At 38.3% G+C, this 20,185-nt stretch overlaps 1 protein-coding gene across 4 annotated transcripts in view; it reads right to left on the reverse strand.

Moving 5' to 3' along the window:
• Positions 1-351: 351 nt before the first annotated feature.
• The window catches only part of LOC121436875 (long-chain-fatty-acid--CoA ligase 4), a 70,423-nt gene continuing 50,589 nt past the window's right edge, over positions 352-20,185 (reverse strand). For all 4 annotated transcript variants that reach the window (XM_041636777.1, XM_041636778.1, XM_041636780.1 and 1 more), the window contains exons 9-16: positions 18,788-18,859; positions 16,501-16,640; positions 15,267-15,439; positions 11,295-11,369; positions 9,878-10,069; positions 7,775-7,889; positions 6,806-6,963; positions 352-3,155 (exon numbers count right to left, since the gene is read on the reverse strand). In XM_041636777.1, coding sequence (XP_041492711.1) covers positions 2,998-3,155; positions 6,806-6,963; positions 7,775-7,889; positions 9,878-10,069; positions 11,295-11,369; positions 15,267-15,439; positions 16,501-16,640; positions 18,788-18,859 — 1,083 coding nt within the window. In that variant the 3' untranslated portion in view covers positions 352-2,997. The remainder of the gene's footprint in view (positions 3,156-6,805; positions 6,964-7,774; positions 7,890-9,877; positions 10,070-11,294; positions 11,370-15,266; positions 15,440-16,500; positions 16,641-18,787; positions 18,860-20,185) is intronic.

Here is a 20,185-nt window from a genome sequence, read left to right on the forward strand (position 1 = left end):
TCAAAAACAAAATATAGAGGTTATTAATGTAACATGTATGTCTGTGTATCATGATATAACTCACATATTTCTATGTAGGTATTTAGCCTATAGTTAATGAATATTTATTAGAATTTACCAATAATTTCATGTGCCATAACTATTTCTGTCCCAGTTTCAGTATTACAAGGTATTCAACTCACTGTATTAAAGTAATAGCCCTGGGTTCAAATAAACCAAACTAATGGATGGGACTAATACAAGCTAGGTTAACCACTTAATGTAATTCCACATACCCAAACATACTACTTAAAAGGCCTAGGTAACATTCAAATGTAGACTTATGCCGACATGTAAGTAAGAACAAGTTGGTTTGATAATATAGGTGGATTTATTTCATAAGATTCAAGTGCAAACTTAAAAATAAAAACAAACAAAGCTTTTCAAGGGTAAACACAAAAAATCTAAATAACAATCCTATAATCGTGCATTTTAACAGAAAGTACAAATATGAATACAAAATTTGTAACTACATTCATAATTAAAATTATTTCTCTCCAGTTCCCAAATGCCACCCAGTCTTTATCCTGTTCTCAGCTTGTCACTGTAGAAACATTTGTCATATGCTTCCCGGAAAGTATAGGCAAAGATTGCTAATCAGTCTCTATGAACAAAGAAACAGGACTCTCCCTCGCTTCAGACTAGATCAATCATTCATACCTCCAGTCTACAGAAAAAAAATGAATAAAAATATCAAGGAAACAAGACTCTTTCATGTAATTAAAGCAAAAATCATGAGTGTTCAACTTTAAAATGCACACACTTCAAATCAATATTAAGTACAGCTTTATTTGATGGCTGACATGTAATAACTGTGAACAATTTAAATAGGTATAAAAATGGAGATCAAAATCTTTAGGCTCAAATACTTAAAAAGTCACTATGAAAATGGAAAATATTTCTGTTTACATAAACATGTATATTTCTGATGAAAAGTCAGGGGGCAGTGGCATCTCCCTGGTCCCTTAACGTGTTTGGATTTTCATGAAGAATTAGCAGCACCCAACCTTAAGTGTTAATTCTGTGATTCTTAAGGACCCAGTCACCAGATTAGTTGGCAGTGTTCCAGCTTTTGGGAGATGGGGAGGGTGGTGTGCAATTATCTGAAGTAAGATAGTACGCATGCACTCACATTGAAAGTCACCATTCCAAATGAATACACATATTGGAAAAGCCTAAGAAAACCACCCTTACAGGAGTCACAGGGGGCAGGAATCTGAATAGTAGTCCGCTTGCTAATAATGTCTTTTCACACTTCAAAGGCAAGTGAGGAAGCATGAGAAAACTCACATATAACTTTAGGGAAAACTTGCCTCCAATTTTATTTTGCAGAACACTGAAAAGAAATTTTTACAAAAAACCTTCGCTGTTGCTTATAATACCAGATGACTTTTTTTTCTTATTACCACCATATACATAACATTTAAATAATTTCTTTATAAATATTTTAGAGCACAGAGAACTCATTTTGCTGCAGTGGTGGCCCACATCTGTACAACACAATGTAAGCAACATATATATATACACGTATGTGTATAAAATGATTACGAAAAAGTGCAAAGAATAACAGTATTAAGAATTTTTGCTTTTTACAGTAACTATGGTTCAAGTGTGAATATCTATCAAGAATATATAATCTCAGACTTTAACTGAAGATTTAAAAAGAAACCCACACCCCAGGTTACTGCACAGACAGTCCTTAATCAAGTAACTCTGCCCTCCTCCCAAATCTAGCATTTCCAGTCTCTAACTCTCCACAAACAGGAAAAATGGTAACAGTGTTTTCTTCCCTTTAACTTCCCCAGGCTCATCCAAAACAATTAATCACCCGTAGGTTTGAATGAGATTTTGAGGAAGTCATTTATCATAACCCGCTTTGCTGCAATGAAAGCAAAAGAAAGGCTCTCTGAGATGCACACTACTGATCAAGAATCAAATCAGCAACAGCAAACAGACCATAAATTACACAATTAATACAAGAGCCTTTTAAAAAACAAGCCCACTATCAAAGAGAATTTCAGAGTCTAAACCTATTTTCCCAGGTTCAGGGCTATGCGAGGATCCAGATTCGAAGCTTTATGATTCCATGAGCTTCCTAACAGAAAAACAATGCATCTTGTTGAATTGCAATGGACTCTGCCATTTTCCTCTTCGTTTCTGTCTTTCCCTAGATCACACACAGAAAGGCCACTTTTACAAAGTGTACTTTCCTCTTAAGACATTCGGATAATTACAGGTGCTGATTCTCAGGCATCCAAAAGGGCAGCTGAGCTTCCCTTCAAACATGTTATTGGATATTTTTGGTATGTATATGCTGTTTTATTCTTAACTTCAGGCACTGTAATTATTCACAAAATTGTAATGATTCTATGTCTAACCTACATGACAATTATGATCTTAAAATAATACCTTCTAAGATACTGACTCCATATTATATTACAGCTGATTTTTTTCTCCTTCAAGGTAAATAGTTGGGAGAGAATTTTAAAGTCCTGCGGCACTCCTGCTTTGAGTAGTGTTAATCCATAATTTTGTCATGATTACTATTGGAACTTCTGAACTAGGAAGACAACAGATATTGGAAGCTGTAAATTTCCTCAACTACATCTACTTCAACTCCAATTTATTTACTTTAGCATGAAGTATCTTCTCTTTATAAAAACAAGTGTATCTAAGCCTAATTTAAAAACAGAATTTCTGCTCTAAAATTAATAACACAACTAAAGTAAGGGAAATGTCTTTTCAATTTCAGCTTCAATAGAACTACGTAAAACTAAGTTAAAGTAGATACAACTATTTTAACCACTTTTGGTTGATTTTTGTTTTGCTTTGTTTTGATATCTTTAGAAGACATAACAAATATAACATTCTAACAGATAGATCAACAAAGGCTTAAACTATAGAACTGAAAAACCATCAGGCCGCCTCCCGTGCAAATGTAAATAAGAGAGCGCCATTTTATTTGCCCCCATACATTCGCTCAATGTCCTTGAGATAATGATTCTTCAATTCCTTCCTTTTTAGCTTGAAGGCATCAGTCACTAAACCAGTTTCAGGGGTCCATGGCTCTGGGCTTAATCGAACCTTGATTGGAATTTCAAACCGCTCCAATTTCACTGAAATAAAAAAAAAAAGAAGAGAAGGGTGGAAAGAGGCAAGGAGTATAGAAAGAAGGAGGAAGGGAGGAGAATGGAAAGAGAAAAACAATGAATAAAACATATCAGACTCAACAGCTTAGACATAATAAAAGAGAAACTTCAATTATTGATGTGTCAGACAGTTATTAACAATATCATCACCGTTGCCAAGGTCTGTAGGGACAGTTTTGCTCACACAGACTCACAGCACATCTTCCTCTTCACAGGCTTCATACTTCTGTTTCTCTGCCTGGGACAGCTTTCCATCTAAGTGTCTATTAACATCCAGAATTCCTCTAACTACTTGTAACAAAAAAGAAGAGTAGATATTTTTGTCCCCTCCCAATGTGTGTTTGTGTGGTCTTATATTATGACTACACATTGCTCAATGCCTGTATTTGCCTGCAAAGACATTATGTATTTGTTTCAACCACTACAAAGCAAGCTCCATGAAATTAGGGTCTTTGTTTTATTGACTGTGACCTGTAGACTAGACCAAGAGCCCTCAATAAATACACACAATTCTATTAGATCATTTCATAAAAAAGTTAAACCTCTAGAAGAATATTCCTTATAAGTTGACTTATATAATCAAATATGAACCAAGATGCGTACACCGTTTCAGCTGTATCCAAGTGAACAAAAGCGTGTTTTTAGACGTTCATATATTTCATTATTAGCTGAAGTGCCTGCCATTTAAAGTATAAAAAAGGATGTTTTGAGGGGTTTCATTCTGGGAATTCCCAATCATTGTTCTGTATTGAGGGAAATGGACAATAACAGAAAGAACTGCCAGCAAATGAGAAAAATAAGAGGAATGAAGAACAAATAATTTTATAAGTGCATTTCCTCTGAATAACACTGAGACTTATAAAGTATTGCCTGCAGGTGGCAGCATAAGTGCTTTTTTTTTTTTGGAGAGCGAAAGGGAGGGGGGGGAGAGAGAGAGAGAGAGAGAGAGAGAGAGAGAGAGAGAGAGAGAGAGAGAGAGAGAGAGAGAGAGAAGAGAGAGAGAGAGAGAGCGCTCATATAACATAAATGTGCAACCCATATAGGCCAGGGGAAGAAACTGGGATCTTCGGAGCTAGTTACAGGCTTATGATTATCATTCAGTATGCAAATCATCTATTTTAATTAACATATCTCACTCCAAGCAGGAAAGCTATGGGGGGTCTGAGTCTGCTGGGACCTGGGATTTTTCTTCTGCTTTCTATATACAATTCAGCTTTGCTTTCCCCAGTTAGCTTCATACAGTTAAATACACACCGATTCAAGTAACTTCTACCTCATTAGAAGTCTCAAAAGAATGACTAAGGATAACTGGAGGGACACTTCCGGTGAAATAGTCTATGAAATACTACATCGAAAGAAAAATCAGAATGTGTGTCAAAAGTTCTCAGAGCCTGGTGACAGTAACATAAAAGTTATTGATTACCTTGAACAAAGTATCAAGGCACACTATATACTTAAGCACCTTAATAATGTGATTGTTTTCATAGAAAACAGTTATTGAAATTTTTATAGTGCTCATTCAGGGTTCAGAAAGTTCTTAGGAGAAAATAGACAAATTGAGGTTAAAAAACTAAGATTATAACCTATATTTTAAAACCAAAATGAAATCTGTTGTCTTTTAAAATAAAGAGAAATATGGCAGCAGATATGTCTTTAACAGAAATAAAAGCCAGTGGAACAGGTGGGTATGACGGCGCACGCCTTTAATCCCAGCACTCAGGAGGCAGAGGCAGGCGAATCTCTGTGAGTTCGAGGCTAGACTGGTCTATAAGAGCTAGTTCTAGGACAGGCTCCAAAGTTACAGAGAAACCCTGTCTTGAACCCTCTCTTCCCCACAAGCTAGAGAAGCTTTCCTGATATGGGGACTACTTCAGTATTTGGGAGAAAAAAAACCAAACCTTTAATGTCATTTCCTTTTGTCTCCAAAATTCCAATCTAGGAATTCACACCAAGAAAACAGTCCCACACAGGCTGAGAAGATGGCTCAAGTACTAAACTGCTGTCACACAAGTATGAGGGCCTGAGTCTGACCCCTAACATCTACTAGAAAAGCTGGGTGTGGCGGCATGTACTTGCTCTCTCAGAGTTGGGGAGAAGTAAGGAAACCCCTGGCGTTCCAGGCCTAGCCTACTGAGGGGGAGTCATAGGTCTCACTGAAAAGAAAGAAAAGTACATGTTTCTCAAGGAATGATCTCTGGCCTCCACAAGCATGTCTACCAGCATACATGCACTCACCTGAACACATACACACTCAAAAATATTATTTTGCAGAAAAGATGTGTTAAGCTTTATTAAAGTGGAAGAAAGTGCTACTCACCTAAAAATCAAACAGATTAAATATTTATATACTGAAAAAACTTTAGACATACAAAATGATAATAAAATTATACAGCTACTGACTTCAAAAATGCAGACAATTCTGACAAAGTCAAGGGGATGCACCAGAAGGCAATCGCCAGGGGATTGAGTTATTTTTTTATATTTTTCTATATTGTCCAGTATTTGACAATTATAGCTAACTGATAATTAGGAAGTTGTTATTTATCTTTAAAATTAAGTGACAGATTAAAAACTAGGTAAATAGCTTGCAATTCAACATAGGGAATGCAGGGTTACTCTCTACCATTCCTGAAAAATGAATACCTGAAAATAATCTCTTTACTTGGGAGGCAGAGGTGAGAGGATCACTCCAAGTTTCAGGCTATCCTGATTTAATTAGTAAGCGCTAGGCTAGCCAGGGATACACAATGAGATACTGTTTCAAATAAAAATAAAGTTATTGACTTCAACAAGAGGAAAGGCACTGGCTGGGAAAGTCCAATTATGCTTAGAAAAGAGAAGCAGAGGAGGATGTGGGGCAGAGAGCTCTGAAAGGCTCTTTCCTATGAGAAATAGCCGTGGAACAAGTGCACCTACAGCAGCTACGGTTATACCTGCAAAAGCCTATAGAAGATCCAGCCAGTCAAAATTTCAAAATGGACGGCAGAGGGTCTCACGAGGCCCCCAACCTTAGTTGAGTTCAGGCAGTTGCTATCTCTTGTGGGGTGTGTGGCCACTGATAGATTGCCCACACTTCTGTGGGTGGCCCCCACACTCACACACAGGTGAGCAGTACTAACTGGAGTTAGTAGGCTAGTAAAAAGGAAAGAAGTGAGCACTTGGGAGGCAGAGGCAGGCAGATCTGTGTGGGTGAGTTCGAGCCCAGTCTGGTCCTCAGAGCTAGTTCCAGGACAGTCAGAGCTATACAGAGAAATCCTATCTAGATGATGGGGGGCGGGGGGGGACATAAAGTTAGAAAGGAGACTCATTGCTGGAGAGGATTGGAGGGAAGTTTAAGGTGTATAGATATGATTAAAATTCATTATATACATGATAAAAATTCTCAAGGAACAAAAAATTACATATTCTTTAATTGGTAACTTGATTTTATATACACATAATACTTGAGGTTTTAGAGAGTTGGGAGAGAAGTGTTTTAAGGGGGCCAAATGGCAGTAGTAAGGAGTGGATATGGCCAAAATGCATTATATACATGCATGAATGTTTTAGTGCAATTTACAAAATATTGATTAGGTGAGTGTTATGGACTTCAACAGCTTAGCAATTCCATTACTCACTAGTATTTGCAGCTTCTCGAATTTCTTTCAGTATTTCGGCTTCCATGGCAGGGTTATTGCAAATATCAACCCAAGATCCTTCTACCCCTTTCTGTTGTGCCAAAAGGGTCAACTTTTTCTGGTTAGGAACCACAAAACTGATCACATAGGACTGGTCACTGAAAAAAATTAGATAATAAAACAGAAATCAAAATGAGCAAAATTACTTGTGAGTTATTCAATGTAACAGTACAGTAAGGTAATTCTAAATATACATATTATATGATATTAATAAAAAAGCAAGTGGCTCAATCTTGCAGGCTTTTAACTTAGAAAACTGTGAACTAAAAACTCACCCCATCATGTATTAACTGTGTATTATCATGGGGTGAGTAAACTTTTAGAGAAATTATTCATGCTAAGTCTCAGCTGCTATGAATCCTACATGAAAGAACTTGCAGCATAAGTTAAATAGACACTTAGCAAGACACGGTAGATGTCTAATAAAAAACTATAATATGTTACTGAAATGGTATCTGTGCTGTTAAATAAATCCAAGAACATTCATGTTAATTTTCCCAACCCAAATCAAAATTCTAAGTGGAGTTTGATGGTATCTGCATGCTTATACACAACCAAATTGATTTTATAATGTTCCTAATACTGTAAATATTTGAAGCACAAAACACAACTACTCTTTGGCTGGCAAAATAGTGATCAAGCCTGATACCTAAGTTTGTTCTCCAGGACTCACATGGTGATGGAGAGAACTCCTACAAGTTGACCCACATGAGCACCCCCAACAAACAAACAAATAAACAAATACATATAATACTTTTAAAAAAAGAGTCGCCAGCCAGGCAGTGGTGGCTCACACCTTTAATCTCAGCACTTGAGAGGCACAAGTCAGCCTGGTCTACACAGATAGTTCTAGAATAGCCAAGGCTACACAAAGAAATCAAGCGAGCAAGCAAATAAACAAAGAGATACCTTTTGGCAAAAGCACAGATGTTGTCAATCAGTGGGCAATTCTTCAGGGCTGCTTCTACTTTCCCAAGAGACACATATTCTCCTGCTTGTAACTTAACCAGATCTTTCTTACGATCTAGAATCATAAAAAAATATGGATCCGCAGGTTAAATAGGACATTGGTCACTGTCTCTCAGAGGCCTGCTCTTTTCTGAAGGAAGATGGAAGGGAAGTGAATCCAGGGGAGAGGGGAGTGAGGAGCAGCTGGGAAGAGTGAAGGGAGGGAAAACTGTGGTCAGATGTATTGTATGAACGAAGAATCTATTTTCAAGAAAAAAAAATACAGATTCACAATGTTTCATTAAGGAATGCACAATTCTGACTCTATTTCAATTTTATCGCCATAGTCTTTATTTACAAAGGCATTTCCTCTAAAATCTTGCCATATATATAATTTTCCCATGCATATCACTAAAAAAAAAGTGACTCAGGTATTCTTATAAAGATCCAGCCGGTGTGTAAGGCAAGAGTGTCGTAAGTTCTGCACAGGTGTGGTTTACATAGTGGGTTCAAGTCCAGTCTGAGGTATATAGCAAGAGTCTGTCTCCAATCAGTTCTCCAGTGGAGTGTCACTGGGTATATCAACCACGTAGCAGGGCAGGCCCCATCCCTAAGAGTAGTTAGCCCACACAGAAAAAGAAGACTCCATGGTCTTTTCTTCCCTACCCCCATTGAAAGAGTGTGCAAGTGTTTGAGAGCACGAAGTGGGGTGGGTAAGATCCGAGAGGACTTGGAGGAAGTAGAAACCTGATCAAAACACTGCATGAAAAGGTTAGTAAAAATCATCTTCTCCGAACTGATTATAGTGAAGGTAAGGGAAAAAACAGAACTTGGAGAATTAAATTCGAATGGGAGCTTCGTCTGGTATAGGCCGCAATGGTTGGCGGTTCAGTTAACATCTTTCCACCTCGTTTATGGCAGGGATCACGCTGCCGACCTCCCAGAAGCATGTCATAGTATCTTGCATATCAGCACTTCAACAGATGCTAATTCCCATCTTCCCCATTTGACATTTTCTTTGTAAAGTGACAGTGCCACAAGAAAGTACCGTCATAGGATGCCTCAACTTGAATCATTGTCAGCCTGCTGACAATCCTTTGCGTGAATGATGTGCTGCCTACCAAGAGCAATAGCAAGGAGGCAGGGGAGTAGGAGGATGAGGGAGGAGGGTTGTGATCAACATGCACTATACTCGTGTGTAAAACAAATTGCTTTTCTAAAAAAGACTGTGACAGGGACTTCTCTACAATGAACCTTTCTGACATTCTACTAAATCTAACGGCTTCCTTTTCCATTTTAAACCTATAGCAACACTGTGAAAATCTTGTGCGCATGCATGGTTTATGTGCATATCTGTGTTAACAATATTTATATATTTGGATCACAATTGTTTACTTTTGTCTATAAGGCACAATTGTAAGGTTGTATGCACGGCATTAACATAATAAAAATTCTGTAGTACACACACACACACATGGGCTACAGAGATGGTCAGTCTATAAAGTGCCTGCCATGAAAGCATAGTGACCTTAGTCAGATATCCAACACCCGCATCAAAGCTGGGCAGTGGCATGTAACTATAAGCCCAGTCCTGGGAAAAAGGCATAGACATGTAGATTCCTAAAAATTACTGGTCAGGGAGTCCAGACAAATTGATGAGTTTCAGGTTCAGTGAGACAATGTCACAAAATAAGCCAGAAAGTGATCAAAAAAAAAGGATATCCAATGCCTCAACCTCTGGCCCCCTGGTTTACCCACTGAATCAGTTATTTCTTTTCCTGTCCATTTTCCCCACCTCAAAGACTGCTACCACTATTACTACTACTTAAAAAGATTCAACTACTTCTCTGAACAGTTTACATTTATAAACTCATCCAACACCAGCAGCTGCCCTGTGAGGTTGGGGTAAAGATAGAGCTCAAGCATGAGGGCATTAGTAAAGTAACTTGCAGAAAGTTGTAACCAATTAATCCATCGACCCTGTGGATGAACGGACCTATATTGTCTTTCAGGCTCACTGAAGTCACAAAATGAAAGATACTATAGAGAAGAGAATATACTGACCTATAATCTGTAAGCACCCATCAGGATGGAATTCTCCAATATCACCAGTGCAAAACCACCTCTGTCCATTTTCATCCACAGAATAATCTTCTGCAGTTTTCTCTTCATTTTTAAAATATCCCATGGAGATATTCTGCCCACCGATCACGATTTCACCTCTGGGATTTGGCTTATCATGAACTGTATAACCACCTAGAAATAATTTTTTTAATTAAAAAAAATTAAATTAAAGAAATCAATTATTATCCTAAAGCAAAATTTATCTGCTTTTATAAATTCTTCATTACAATTGGGTGTGTGTGCCCGTGCGCGCGCCCGTGTTCTTGCACATATATTCACGTGCCACATTGCACATAAGTCGGAGAAAAACTTGCGATAGCCGGTTCTTTCCTGCCACTATGTGGGTCCCGAGGATCAACTTCAGGCTTGGAAATAAGTGCACTTAGCCACTCAGTCATTCATCTCAAAAACCCTTCATTAATTCTTAAAGCTTTGCTATTCTTAATTATATATTGTGTTTATGGGAGACTCTTAGCTTACATTTAGTCAGTTACAGGAGTCTAACAGGTGAACAATTTGAAGGCACTGGAGAACTCTACAATATCACCACTGAAAAACCTCGTACCCAAACCTGCCATGACACACAGAGGACATAGTTAAATCTTAGAGTTCACAGGACTCATACGATGAAACCATCCCAAACAAGAGCAGTACTTAAAGCTGTTCTAAGTAAACCATCAATGTGTGCTATCAACACTTCTCAGGTTTTATGCTCAGAGAAGTTTCAGTGAAAGGTAAGGGACAGCAAGTACCTAAGGAAGCCAATACCATTAAGCAAGAGAGAAATGGAGGCCATGGGAAGTGGAGGGAAATTTTATGGGTTTAAACAGGGGCAAGACAATCACTGTTTGATAGTTATTATCAATTCTTTCTGGCATAGCAAGGCTCTCTATTTATTTAATAAACCAATTTGCTGTAATTAATGTATATTTATTATGGTTTATCATGTCCATCATAGAAAAATCGGTTTACTTCTGTCTCTAGCTCTTTGTAATAAGAATTATCAATAGTATGTATATGGTTCTGGCTTCCTCTAAATGCACTGCCTCTGTAAGTATTTGTGTAAATATTTACTGCAAATAGCTACATAGATGAGTAATGACTACAGAAATCTGCTAAGGTCGGGATCTTGCCAGGGAAAGATCCAATCAGACTCTTTCCCTCACCTTGCCATCAGGTATTTCCTAAATTAAAAAAAACAAACACAAAAAACCACAGTGGCTAAAATCTAGACATGTCCCCCACCGAGCAGAGAAAAATCCCAGGCAGCAGGCAGTCCTGAGGCTGCAGACATCTAGGGTGCATGCAGACTTTTCCAGCATATCTAGAGCCACTCGATCTTGTGGGACACTCTTACCTTCCTGCCAGTCTTTCAGCTTAATTTCACAGCAAATAAGAGGAGCTCCAACTCTTCCAGTAGTATAGTCAGTAACTGTGGGAGAAAAGGCGACAAAATCATCAGTAGACAATCGTTCTGAAGTCCACACAAAGCCACCAGAAACAGTCTAAAAAGATGACAGAAGAAGCCATGGGGGAGTGCCAACTCTTCATTTTTCAGGGTTAGGATTTCCATTTCTGCAGTGCATTCTTGCTTTTCTGGGCTATACTTTTGATGATTACATTTTAAAAAAAGTTCTGCTACAAGTGAAGAACTAGGTCCATCATTATCTACTCAGGATTCTGCTAAGAAAGAATGTGATGGGAATTCTTGATCTATCGCTATGAATTTCTTTTTTATAAAGATTTATTTATTTGGGGCTGGAGAGATGGCTCAGCGGTTAAGAGCATTGCCTGCTCTTCCAAAGGTCCTGAGTTCAGTTCCCAGCAACCACATGGTGGCTCACAACCATCTGAAACGAGGAGGTCTGGTGCCCTCTTCTGGCCTTCAGGCATACACGCAGAAAGAATATTGTATACATAATAAATAAATAAATAAAAGATTTATTTATTTACCATAGTAAATAAATATACATATATACAACATTCTGCCTCGATGTATGCCCGCACGCCAAAGGAGGGCACCAGATCTTATTACAGAAGGGTGTGAGTCACCATGTGGTTGCTGGGAATTGAACTCAGGACCTCTGAAAGAGCAGCCAGTGCTCTTAACCTCTGAGCCATCTCTCCAGTCCCCTCACTATGAATTTCTTAGTCTCCATTTCTTCACCTATAAAAACACCGACTTCATATAAGTGCATACTGGAGAGATTAAATGTGTTTACTAATACTTGTCACAAACAGAATGGTCAAGAAACTTTTTATTTGTTCTCAAACATCATCATCATCATGGCATTAATTAGCCCTTCCTTGGCAATCTGTGACTACTCTCAGCAATAATCACATCTTCACAGATGGCTTATTATGAATCCAGTACTATATTAAGCATTGTGAGCTAACATACAAAAGATGAAGAGACCCAGCCCTCAGAAACCTGACCATCAGCAAGCTACCCAGGGAGAAATGTATGTGAAACAGTATGGAGAACACGTAAGTCCTTGTCTGCATGTACAAGTGATGACAGAAATGACCTGAGAAGCTAGAAGGATGTCAGCACTAAACAGAGCCTATGACAAGTCCAGACTCCAGCCTTTACCAAATAGCTCCAGGTTGGAAAATTACCAGTTATCTTATCCCACAGACAGTCATAAAATCAATAACCGGACACTGAGTAGTCTCAAAAAGGAGTTAGATATGAGAAAACCAAGAAACACAAGAGAACCAGGAAAGCTGCAGCTGTGTCTCGGATGCTTTGTCTCATGATAGTGAGAATGTCCTTTGCGATTAAATGTCCCTGATATTTAACAGCATAGGCTGTTCCCATTGCATCAAAGCCAAGACATTTTTCCCACAATGTGCAAAACCTAAGGATCCTCAAAAAACTTTGGATTCACAATGTCATTTACATTGTGACTTTTGACAACTCACATTCCCATTTTGTGGGATTTTCTAGGCAACCATAGGGAGAAAAGAAACAAAGGAGATTGTGGAGGGGGATAAAAAGGGTTTGGAGGGGCTAAAGAGAAGAAAAATGTAATGTTTAATTAAATTACAACCCCAAAAATTAAAAAAAATCCATTCCATAATGCTTATGCTCACCATACCCCCATGGATACATCTACCTCAGATATAGTCACACACACATTAAAATCTACCAGTATGTTCCCTCTTTTAGGACCACACTCTCTAATCTGCATTGGGAGTACTTGCATTGCTTTGCTCACTGGCTGTGCTTTCATCTGGAGACTTCTGTAACAAGCACTGTAAGACTCTGGGTACCAGAAAGACCAGTGGGAAATGATATAGCCAGAAAAGACCATATAAAAGTTGGACAACAATGACTAGCTATGACTAGCCAACAAAAAGGGCATTCCAAAAGAAAAGAAATATAGTGAGGTTATGAACCAAAGTCTATGTCAAGAGAGAGACGATTGACTTGCCTAGAGAGAGAAGACAGGCTAGATAGATGCATGAGTGCTAGATGGAATACACATTAAAAATTAGGTAAAGGTATGTTTAGATTCAATTGATCTGCCATGCGGTGCGTGGGGTAGATGTGCCAAATCAAAGCAGAGGATGGAGTAAGGGCTGTCATTTCAGAGCCAACTGAAGTAATAAGGGTGGGAAAGATCAACCTAGTGAACAAATGGGAAGATCTGATGAAAGCTAAAGACAGTAAACAGTTTGAGGACTTCAAAGTTGATTAATTCTGAGAATGATTTTAAAGACGTAATAATACTGACACAGGCAAATAATTTAGCAATAACTTGACAGTTTGGAAAAGGAGTATTAATTTTGGACATAACCAGTGGGAAGTGATAGTAATCTGACTCAAAAAAGGTTCCTAGGCTGCAGAAATGCCCCCCCCCACACACAAAAAAGTGCACATACGCACACAAAAGTCCATTTTGTCTAGACTCCTGAGCACGAGGCCTGTCCTTGAATATAATACTCTACTGAAGAAAATTTTTCCCGTTACAAGCTGGTATCAACTGGGCTAATGCAGATATTAATTCAGACTGCGAGGCATTACAAACCCACACAGGTTCAAACCAGAAAAAATGTTTCTCAACCTGGCATGATTTTTTGTGTGCTAAGGAGACAGGTGGCAATATTTGAAGATAGGTTTCATTTTGACAACACGGTGGGCAGGTTACTACTAGCAATGTGACTGTTGACACCCTTCAGTGGACAAGAGAATGCAAAAACAAAGAATTATGTGGTCCAAAAATGTGAATAGGTTCAAGGCTGAGACACCCTGCCTTTGGAAATCGAGGGTAACAGAAGACAAAGTTAAAAAGTGGGGTGTAGGAAGGACACTTCATTCCAAGAACACAACTGTGCAAGGCAATTATCATTAAACTTTCTATTTTGAGTGCATACCCACAGATCGGTGCTACTCTCAAATTTGGCTAGGGAACCTCTTCTTGCAGTGGGTAGTGGTTAATTCAGAGAACCATAATGGCTTTAAGTGCCTAGTGTAAGGAGCTCTGAGAGCTCCGTCATGAAGGAATCATCTCTAACAGTGATTCTTAACCTCTGGGTCACGACACTTTCAACAAACCTCTACCTCCAAAAATAATTTTATGATTCATAACAGAAGTAAAATTATAGTTATGAGGTAGCAAAGAAAATGGTTGGGAGTCACCACAACATGAGGAACTGTGTTAAGGGGTTGCAGCATTAGGAAAGTTGAGAACCACCAAACACTAACCATCTTCTTCCATCTGATGTGCAGGGGACATCTCAGAGGGAGCAGAAAGCAGGGAAGAGCCAGTGGCTGTGTGTATGTGTGTGTAATGATCATTTCTGAACATGACATGGCTGTTGTAAATATCAACTCACAGCAGCTATGCTTTCTATACAAGACCTGCAGAGGACTAAGCCAGTCAAAATTCCAAAAGGTCCCCGAGCCTCTACCCTTGGCAAAGGAGCTATTGGCTATTTATTAGGTTGCCTACAAATCAGTGGACTTGTGGCTCTCGATAATAAAAGCAGGGGAGAAAGAGTGGAGAGCCATAGGGGAAGTTGGAGGGATGTAGTGGTGTATAGATATGACAAAAATCTGTTGCATTAATATATGACATTTTGATAGAATCAAAATTACTATTTTTAAAAAGTATTTACAGAAGGAAAATTAAACCAACATGACAGAATTATGAGGCTTAAAAATCAAGGGTAGATACATGATACTTTAAGCAATTTATGAAACTAATGCTTATAACAAACCCTGCATTACTTAAAAGGAATTGTGTTTGTCTTGAAAAGGAAAAAAGGAATTCTACAGTAAGCTCAGCTGTCTCAGTGATGCTGGGACATGAACAATGCTTACCTTCAGTAACTGTGCCAGCACCGCATGACTCTGTCAGTCCATATCCCTGGCCAATGGGGCAGCAGAAGCAGACATTCATGAACCGGTGTGTCTGTGGAGACAGAGGGGCCCCACCAGACAGCATCATCCTGACATTCCCTCCCAGCAGGGCCTTCACCTTTTTGAAGAGTAACCTTGAAAAGAACGGAAAGAAGTGATAGTCACACTACCACACATTATTCTTGGTACCCAGCTAACTGAAAAACTGTGATAAAGTTCTCCAAACGGGCTAAACACAGACATTTCCAAATAATATGGTAATGGGAGGCAACAACAGCAAATAACACCTTCTCCATTAGCCAGAAAAGCATCCCATCGCTCAAATCCACATGTGCAGTATTGGGATCATACTCTGACACATGCTAACAAAAGAAAATGATGTCAAGGGAAAAGGTTTAAGCTTTCTATGAAACATTCAGTCAACCATCTTCATCTTCTGAGCCTTCTCATGAAAAACTCCACTGCTGCACTTTAAATGCTATGTTCATTAACTCACTATAATTTTATGAACACAATAAAAGAGAAAACAATATGTAGAACAATTCAGAAAACAGCTTTCGTGAGTACATATGAGGATATATTATACACACAAACTTTTAAACTTCAATGTTTTTATTCAAAACTATATTCCAGTTTTTTTTTTTTTTTTTTTTTTCGAGACAGGGTTTCTCTGTAACTTTGGTGCCTGTCCTGGAACTAGCTCTTGTAGACTAGGCTGGCCTCAAACTTACACAGATCCACCTGCCTCTGCCTCCCGAGTGCTGGAATTAAAGGTGTGCACCGCCACTATCCAGCTCAGTTTTCTTTAATAGACCCATTTATAATTACTTTTCATTATTAAAATTAGTCAAAGTATCAAATTCAGAGTCCACAGTCTATTCATTCTTGTATAAACAGTAGGACTGAGAATATAGACTAAATTGAGGTTTTAATTATGATGGTAATCAAACTAAATGAATTTGCCAAGTGAATTTGCCATTTACTCGGTCAACTTTTAGATTTCAAAACACAAAACTTTATAAGCACGTTGATACATGCTCATGGTGCCAGGTTTTTTGAAAGCTCAGGCAGGTTCCACTTAGGTCAAGAAGTTTGAAGCCAGACTGGAAACTATCAAAAATTGAATTCCAAACTACACCATACTAAACAGAACACGATACAGGTTCAAACTACAGGGTCTTTGAAATGTACTTACAGATTACAAAGAGGTGCATCGTATCCTTTTTTGATTTGTTCTAATTTGTAATCATATCCTATTTTGAATAGAGTTTTCTGAATATAATTCATCTCTTGAACCTTGCTCATAACATTCTTATAAATTCTATCCATGATTTCCTGCAAGATAAACAAAACATTCAACAATCTGAAAAAAATTACAACATGATGTGGGAAGGTCATCTGTCTGTTCCTTTCATTGGTTAATTAATAAAGAAATTGCTTGGCCTGGTAGGTCAGAACATAGGTGGGTGGAGTAGACAGAACAGAATGCTGGGAAGAAGGGAAGTGAGGTCAGATGCGATGGCGCTAGCCGCTGGGTCAGACATGCTGAATCTTTCCAGGTAAGACACCACCTTGTGGTGCTACACAGATTATTAGAAATGGGTTAATCAGGATATAAGAATTGGCCAAGAAGAGGCTAGCGCTAATGGGCCAAGTAGTGTTTAAAAGAATACAGTTTCTGTGATTATTTCGGGTGTAAAGCTAACCATGTGGGAGCCAGGCGGGACGAAAAGCAGGCCTGCTCAGCTCCTTCTACAACAACATCACTAAAGATAGTCTTGGTTTGATGATACATTGATACCTCTTAGGCAGAGGTCTATCTAGAATAATGGACATACCTATTTCCTTCACTACAGAACAAATTTTACTGACTTGTTCACTACATCTAAGAAACTAAAGATAATAGATATTAGCATTCCACACCCTATAAACAAACACAATCTAAAATAAAAACAAAAATTTAATTTTAAAAAGACTCAATGCAAGTGTAAGATTTACTTTGGTTCAAGATATTAAGTTGATCTACAATCTTTAAAAAACAAAACAAACCCCTAAAGTGATTAACAGATCCTCAACTGATCAGCTTGAAGAAAACAGACTGTGGATGCTTGGGGTGGGGGGGGGGTGGCGCGGGGTGCGAGCAAGCTCAGCGATCTTCACAAAAGAGAAGGTAGAGAGACCATAGAAGACAGAAGTGGCAGTAACTTCAAGAAATCCAGACACGTCTGGGCAGTTTCCTCTAACAACCCACAGTGATTGCAACATGTCAAAGATCTATGCAAGATCAAACCAAACAAAATCCCATCATGGAGGCAAGGCAGAAAATCCTACTGGCAGTTTAAGAAGCATTTGCTGCTGGAAAAGGGAGAGTCAGATTTCTTCAGTGGTGTAACCCTGGGTAACTCAACTACACAGGTCCCATTGCCAAGAGTAACCGGGCACAACTACTAGACTCAATAGTTTAAAGCAAAACAACATCATCAACAATAAAATGAATCATAAAACTCGAGGTTGGGTGGGTAGGGAGATAATACAGAAGTAGATCTGGAAGAAATTGAGGAAGTGGAGCAAAGTATGATCAAAATATACTGTATTATTCTCAAAGAAATTTAGTAAAATTGTGTGCAAAAATCTTAATAAAGAATTCATTCAGCTCTCATAATTAAAAAATTATTTCAAATAAATTTCTGTATTTTCATATAGCAGAAAAATACTTGTGTTGAATCAAATCGTGATACTTTTCTCTTTATTACTATGACCTTGTGACTCTCTTACAATATGGCAGGGGTCTTAGCCATTTCCTAAAAATATTTTATTTATTTGTTCATTTATTATGTATACAGTGTTCTGCTTGTATGTATGTCTGCAGGCCAGAAAAGGGCACCAGATCTCATTACAAATGATAGTCAGCCACCATATGGTTGCTGGAAATTGAATTTAGGACCTCTGGAAGAGCAGCCAGTACTCTTAAAAGAATTTTTACATATCTGAAATAGAACATTACTCTTTTGGGAGCTTTGGGAAATCAGTAGATTTCTTTAGGAAGCACTACAGGAAGATGACAGGTCAGATACTGTATCATGTGAGCTGCTTGCCCCTTAAATGCAGCTGTATCACCAACCTGTCCCAGAACCTTGGAAATACTGCCTCGGTACTCAGCGATGCCGCAGGACTGCTTAGCTTTTAGTTACAAAATTAAACAAAATGATCTAGACAGCACATTTCTGCTTTAAGATATTAGGAGCGTGCCTCTGCTCTAATTCATCTTGAATTTCCAAGTATCAGCAAACACTCACAGTATACATTCCAACCTTGTCATTTCTACGGTTTTAAGGATCATCTATGCCAACAGTTCAAAGTAAAATTACTCTGCTAGTGTACACAAATACCTAAAGGGATTACCTTTTAAAAAAAAATTAGAAGTGTAAGCAAGACCTTGTGCGAGTGACTCTTTTCTACTTGTCTGACCCTTCTGTACTCACCGGAACAGCAGCCATAAGAGTGGGTTTCAGTACAGTACAATCACCCTTGCTTCCCTTCTTGATTTTGCTGGACTACATTAATGAAAAAGAAAATACAATTAGGGAAACAGATGTTAGCAAAAATGCGTGTGTGTGGGTCTAATTCAAGTATTAATAACAAGGACAGAATTTACACATAGGATTTAATCTTTTATTATGGCATCTAGTGCAAATGCAAAGAGTACATGATTTTTCTATTTTACTCTGTTGGCTTGGTTTCTAGCACATCACAGCCTTCCCTAGAAGAGAAACTGATCCAGGATAAACATAGAATTAGACATGTTAGTGAATTAAGAATTTTTTCAAAGCCCCATTAAAGGAGATTTATAACTAAAACAGAACTGAAGACTTTTTTTTTTTTTTTTTTGGTTTTTCAAGACAGGGTTTCAAGGCAGGGAGGTGGTGGTGCATGCCTTTAATCCCAGCACTCAGGAGGCAGAGGAAGGTGGATCTCTGTGAGTTCGAGGCCAGCCTGGTCTACAAGAGCTAGTTCCAGGACAGGCACCAAAAACTACAGAGAAACCCTGTCTCGAAAATAAAAAAAAAGAAATAATAATTTGATAATATTCTGGTTAGTAGCACAGTAAGGACCATGCCAGTGGCCAAGTGGCAGCAAGCATATATATACACATCAATGTGCACAATTTCTTTCATGCATAAATAACACTTGGGTTTTCAAATTTCAGATTAATCACAGGTAGAAGATTAATAGTCATTCACTGAAAAAAAAAGTAGATAAAAATAATAATCTCCTATAAATGATATATGAACCAGTCTAATAAAAGAAAGAAAACTTGCTCTCGAGAAGCAATGAAATCCACAAGAAGTATCACATAGGTTCTACTGGTAGAATGCAATTATTTTTCTCTTAAAGCGGTTTTCTGTGTGTGATTTCAAATGTGCCTAAACTATGAGTGAGTGCTGTCTATTGCTGGGCTTTCTGCTATGAACAGGAGAGAAGGCAGAACCTGGGTCAATGTAAAGCTGAGGGCAGGCCTTGGAGATGCTACAATGCTAGCCAACAGAATGTTCTGCAAAGGCCAAATATTTGATATCTGTGCTGTCAAACACGATAGCAATTGGTCGCATAGGTATGAGGAACCTGAAATGTGGGGCTAAATAAAACAAGAAAGCAAAAACTGTACATGTAATTTTAATCAATTTCTATTTAAAGATTGGGCTAGCGGCACTGGTCCAGAATACATTCAGAAGAAAACTAGACCCTAAAATGTACACCTCTTCCCAGGAGCCAGTTAAAAGTCCTAAACAGTACACCAATGGTTCAGTGAATCTATTTTCCATTATAAGTTCTCCAGAGTAAAATCTAATATACAAAGATGAAAGTAATTACTTCAAAGT

This window comes from Microtus oregoni, unplaced genomic scaffold, assembly GCF_018167655.1.
Source record: "Microtus oregoni isolate MIOR12 unplaced genomic scaffold, Mior012 000050F_005, whole genome shotgun sequence".
Classification (NCBI taxonomy): domain Eukaryota; kingdom Metazoa; phylum Chordata; class Mammalia; order Rodentia; family Cricetidae; genus Microtus; species Microtus oregoni.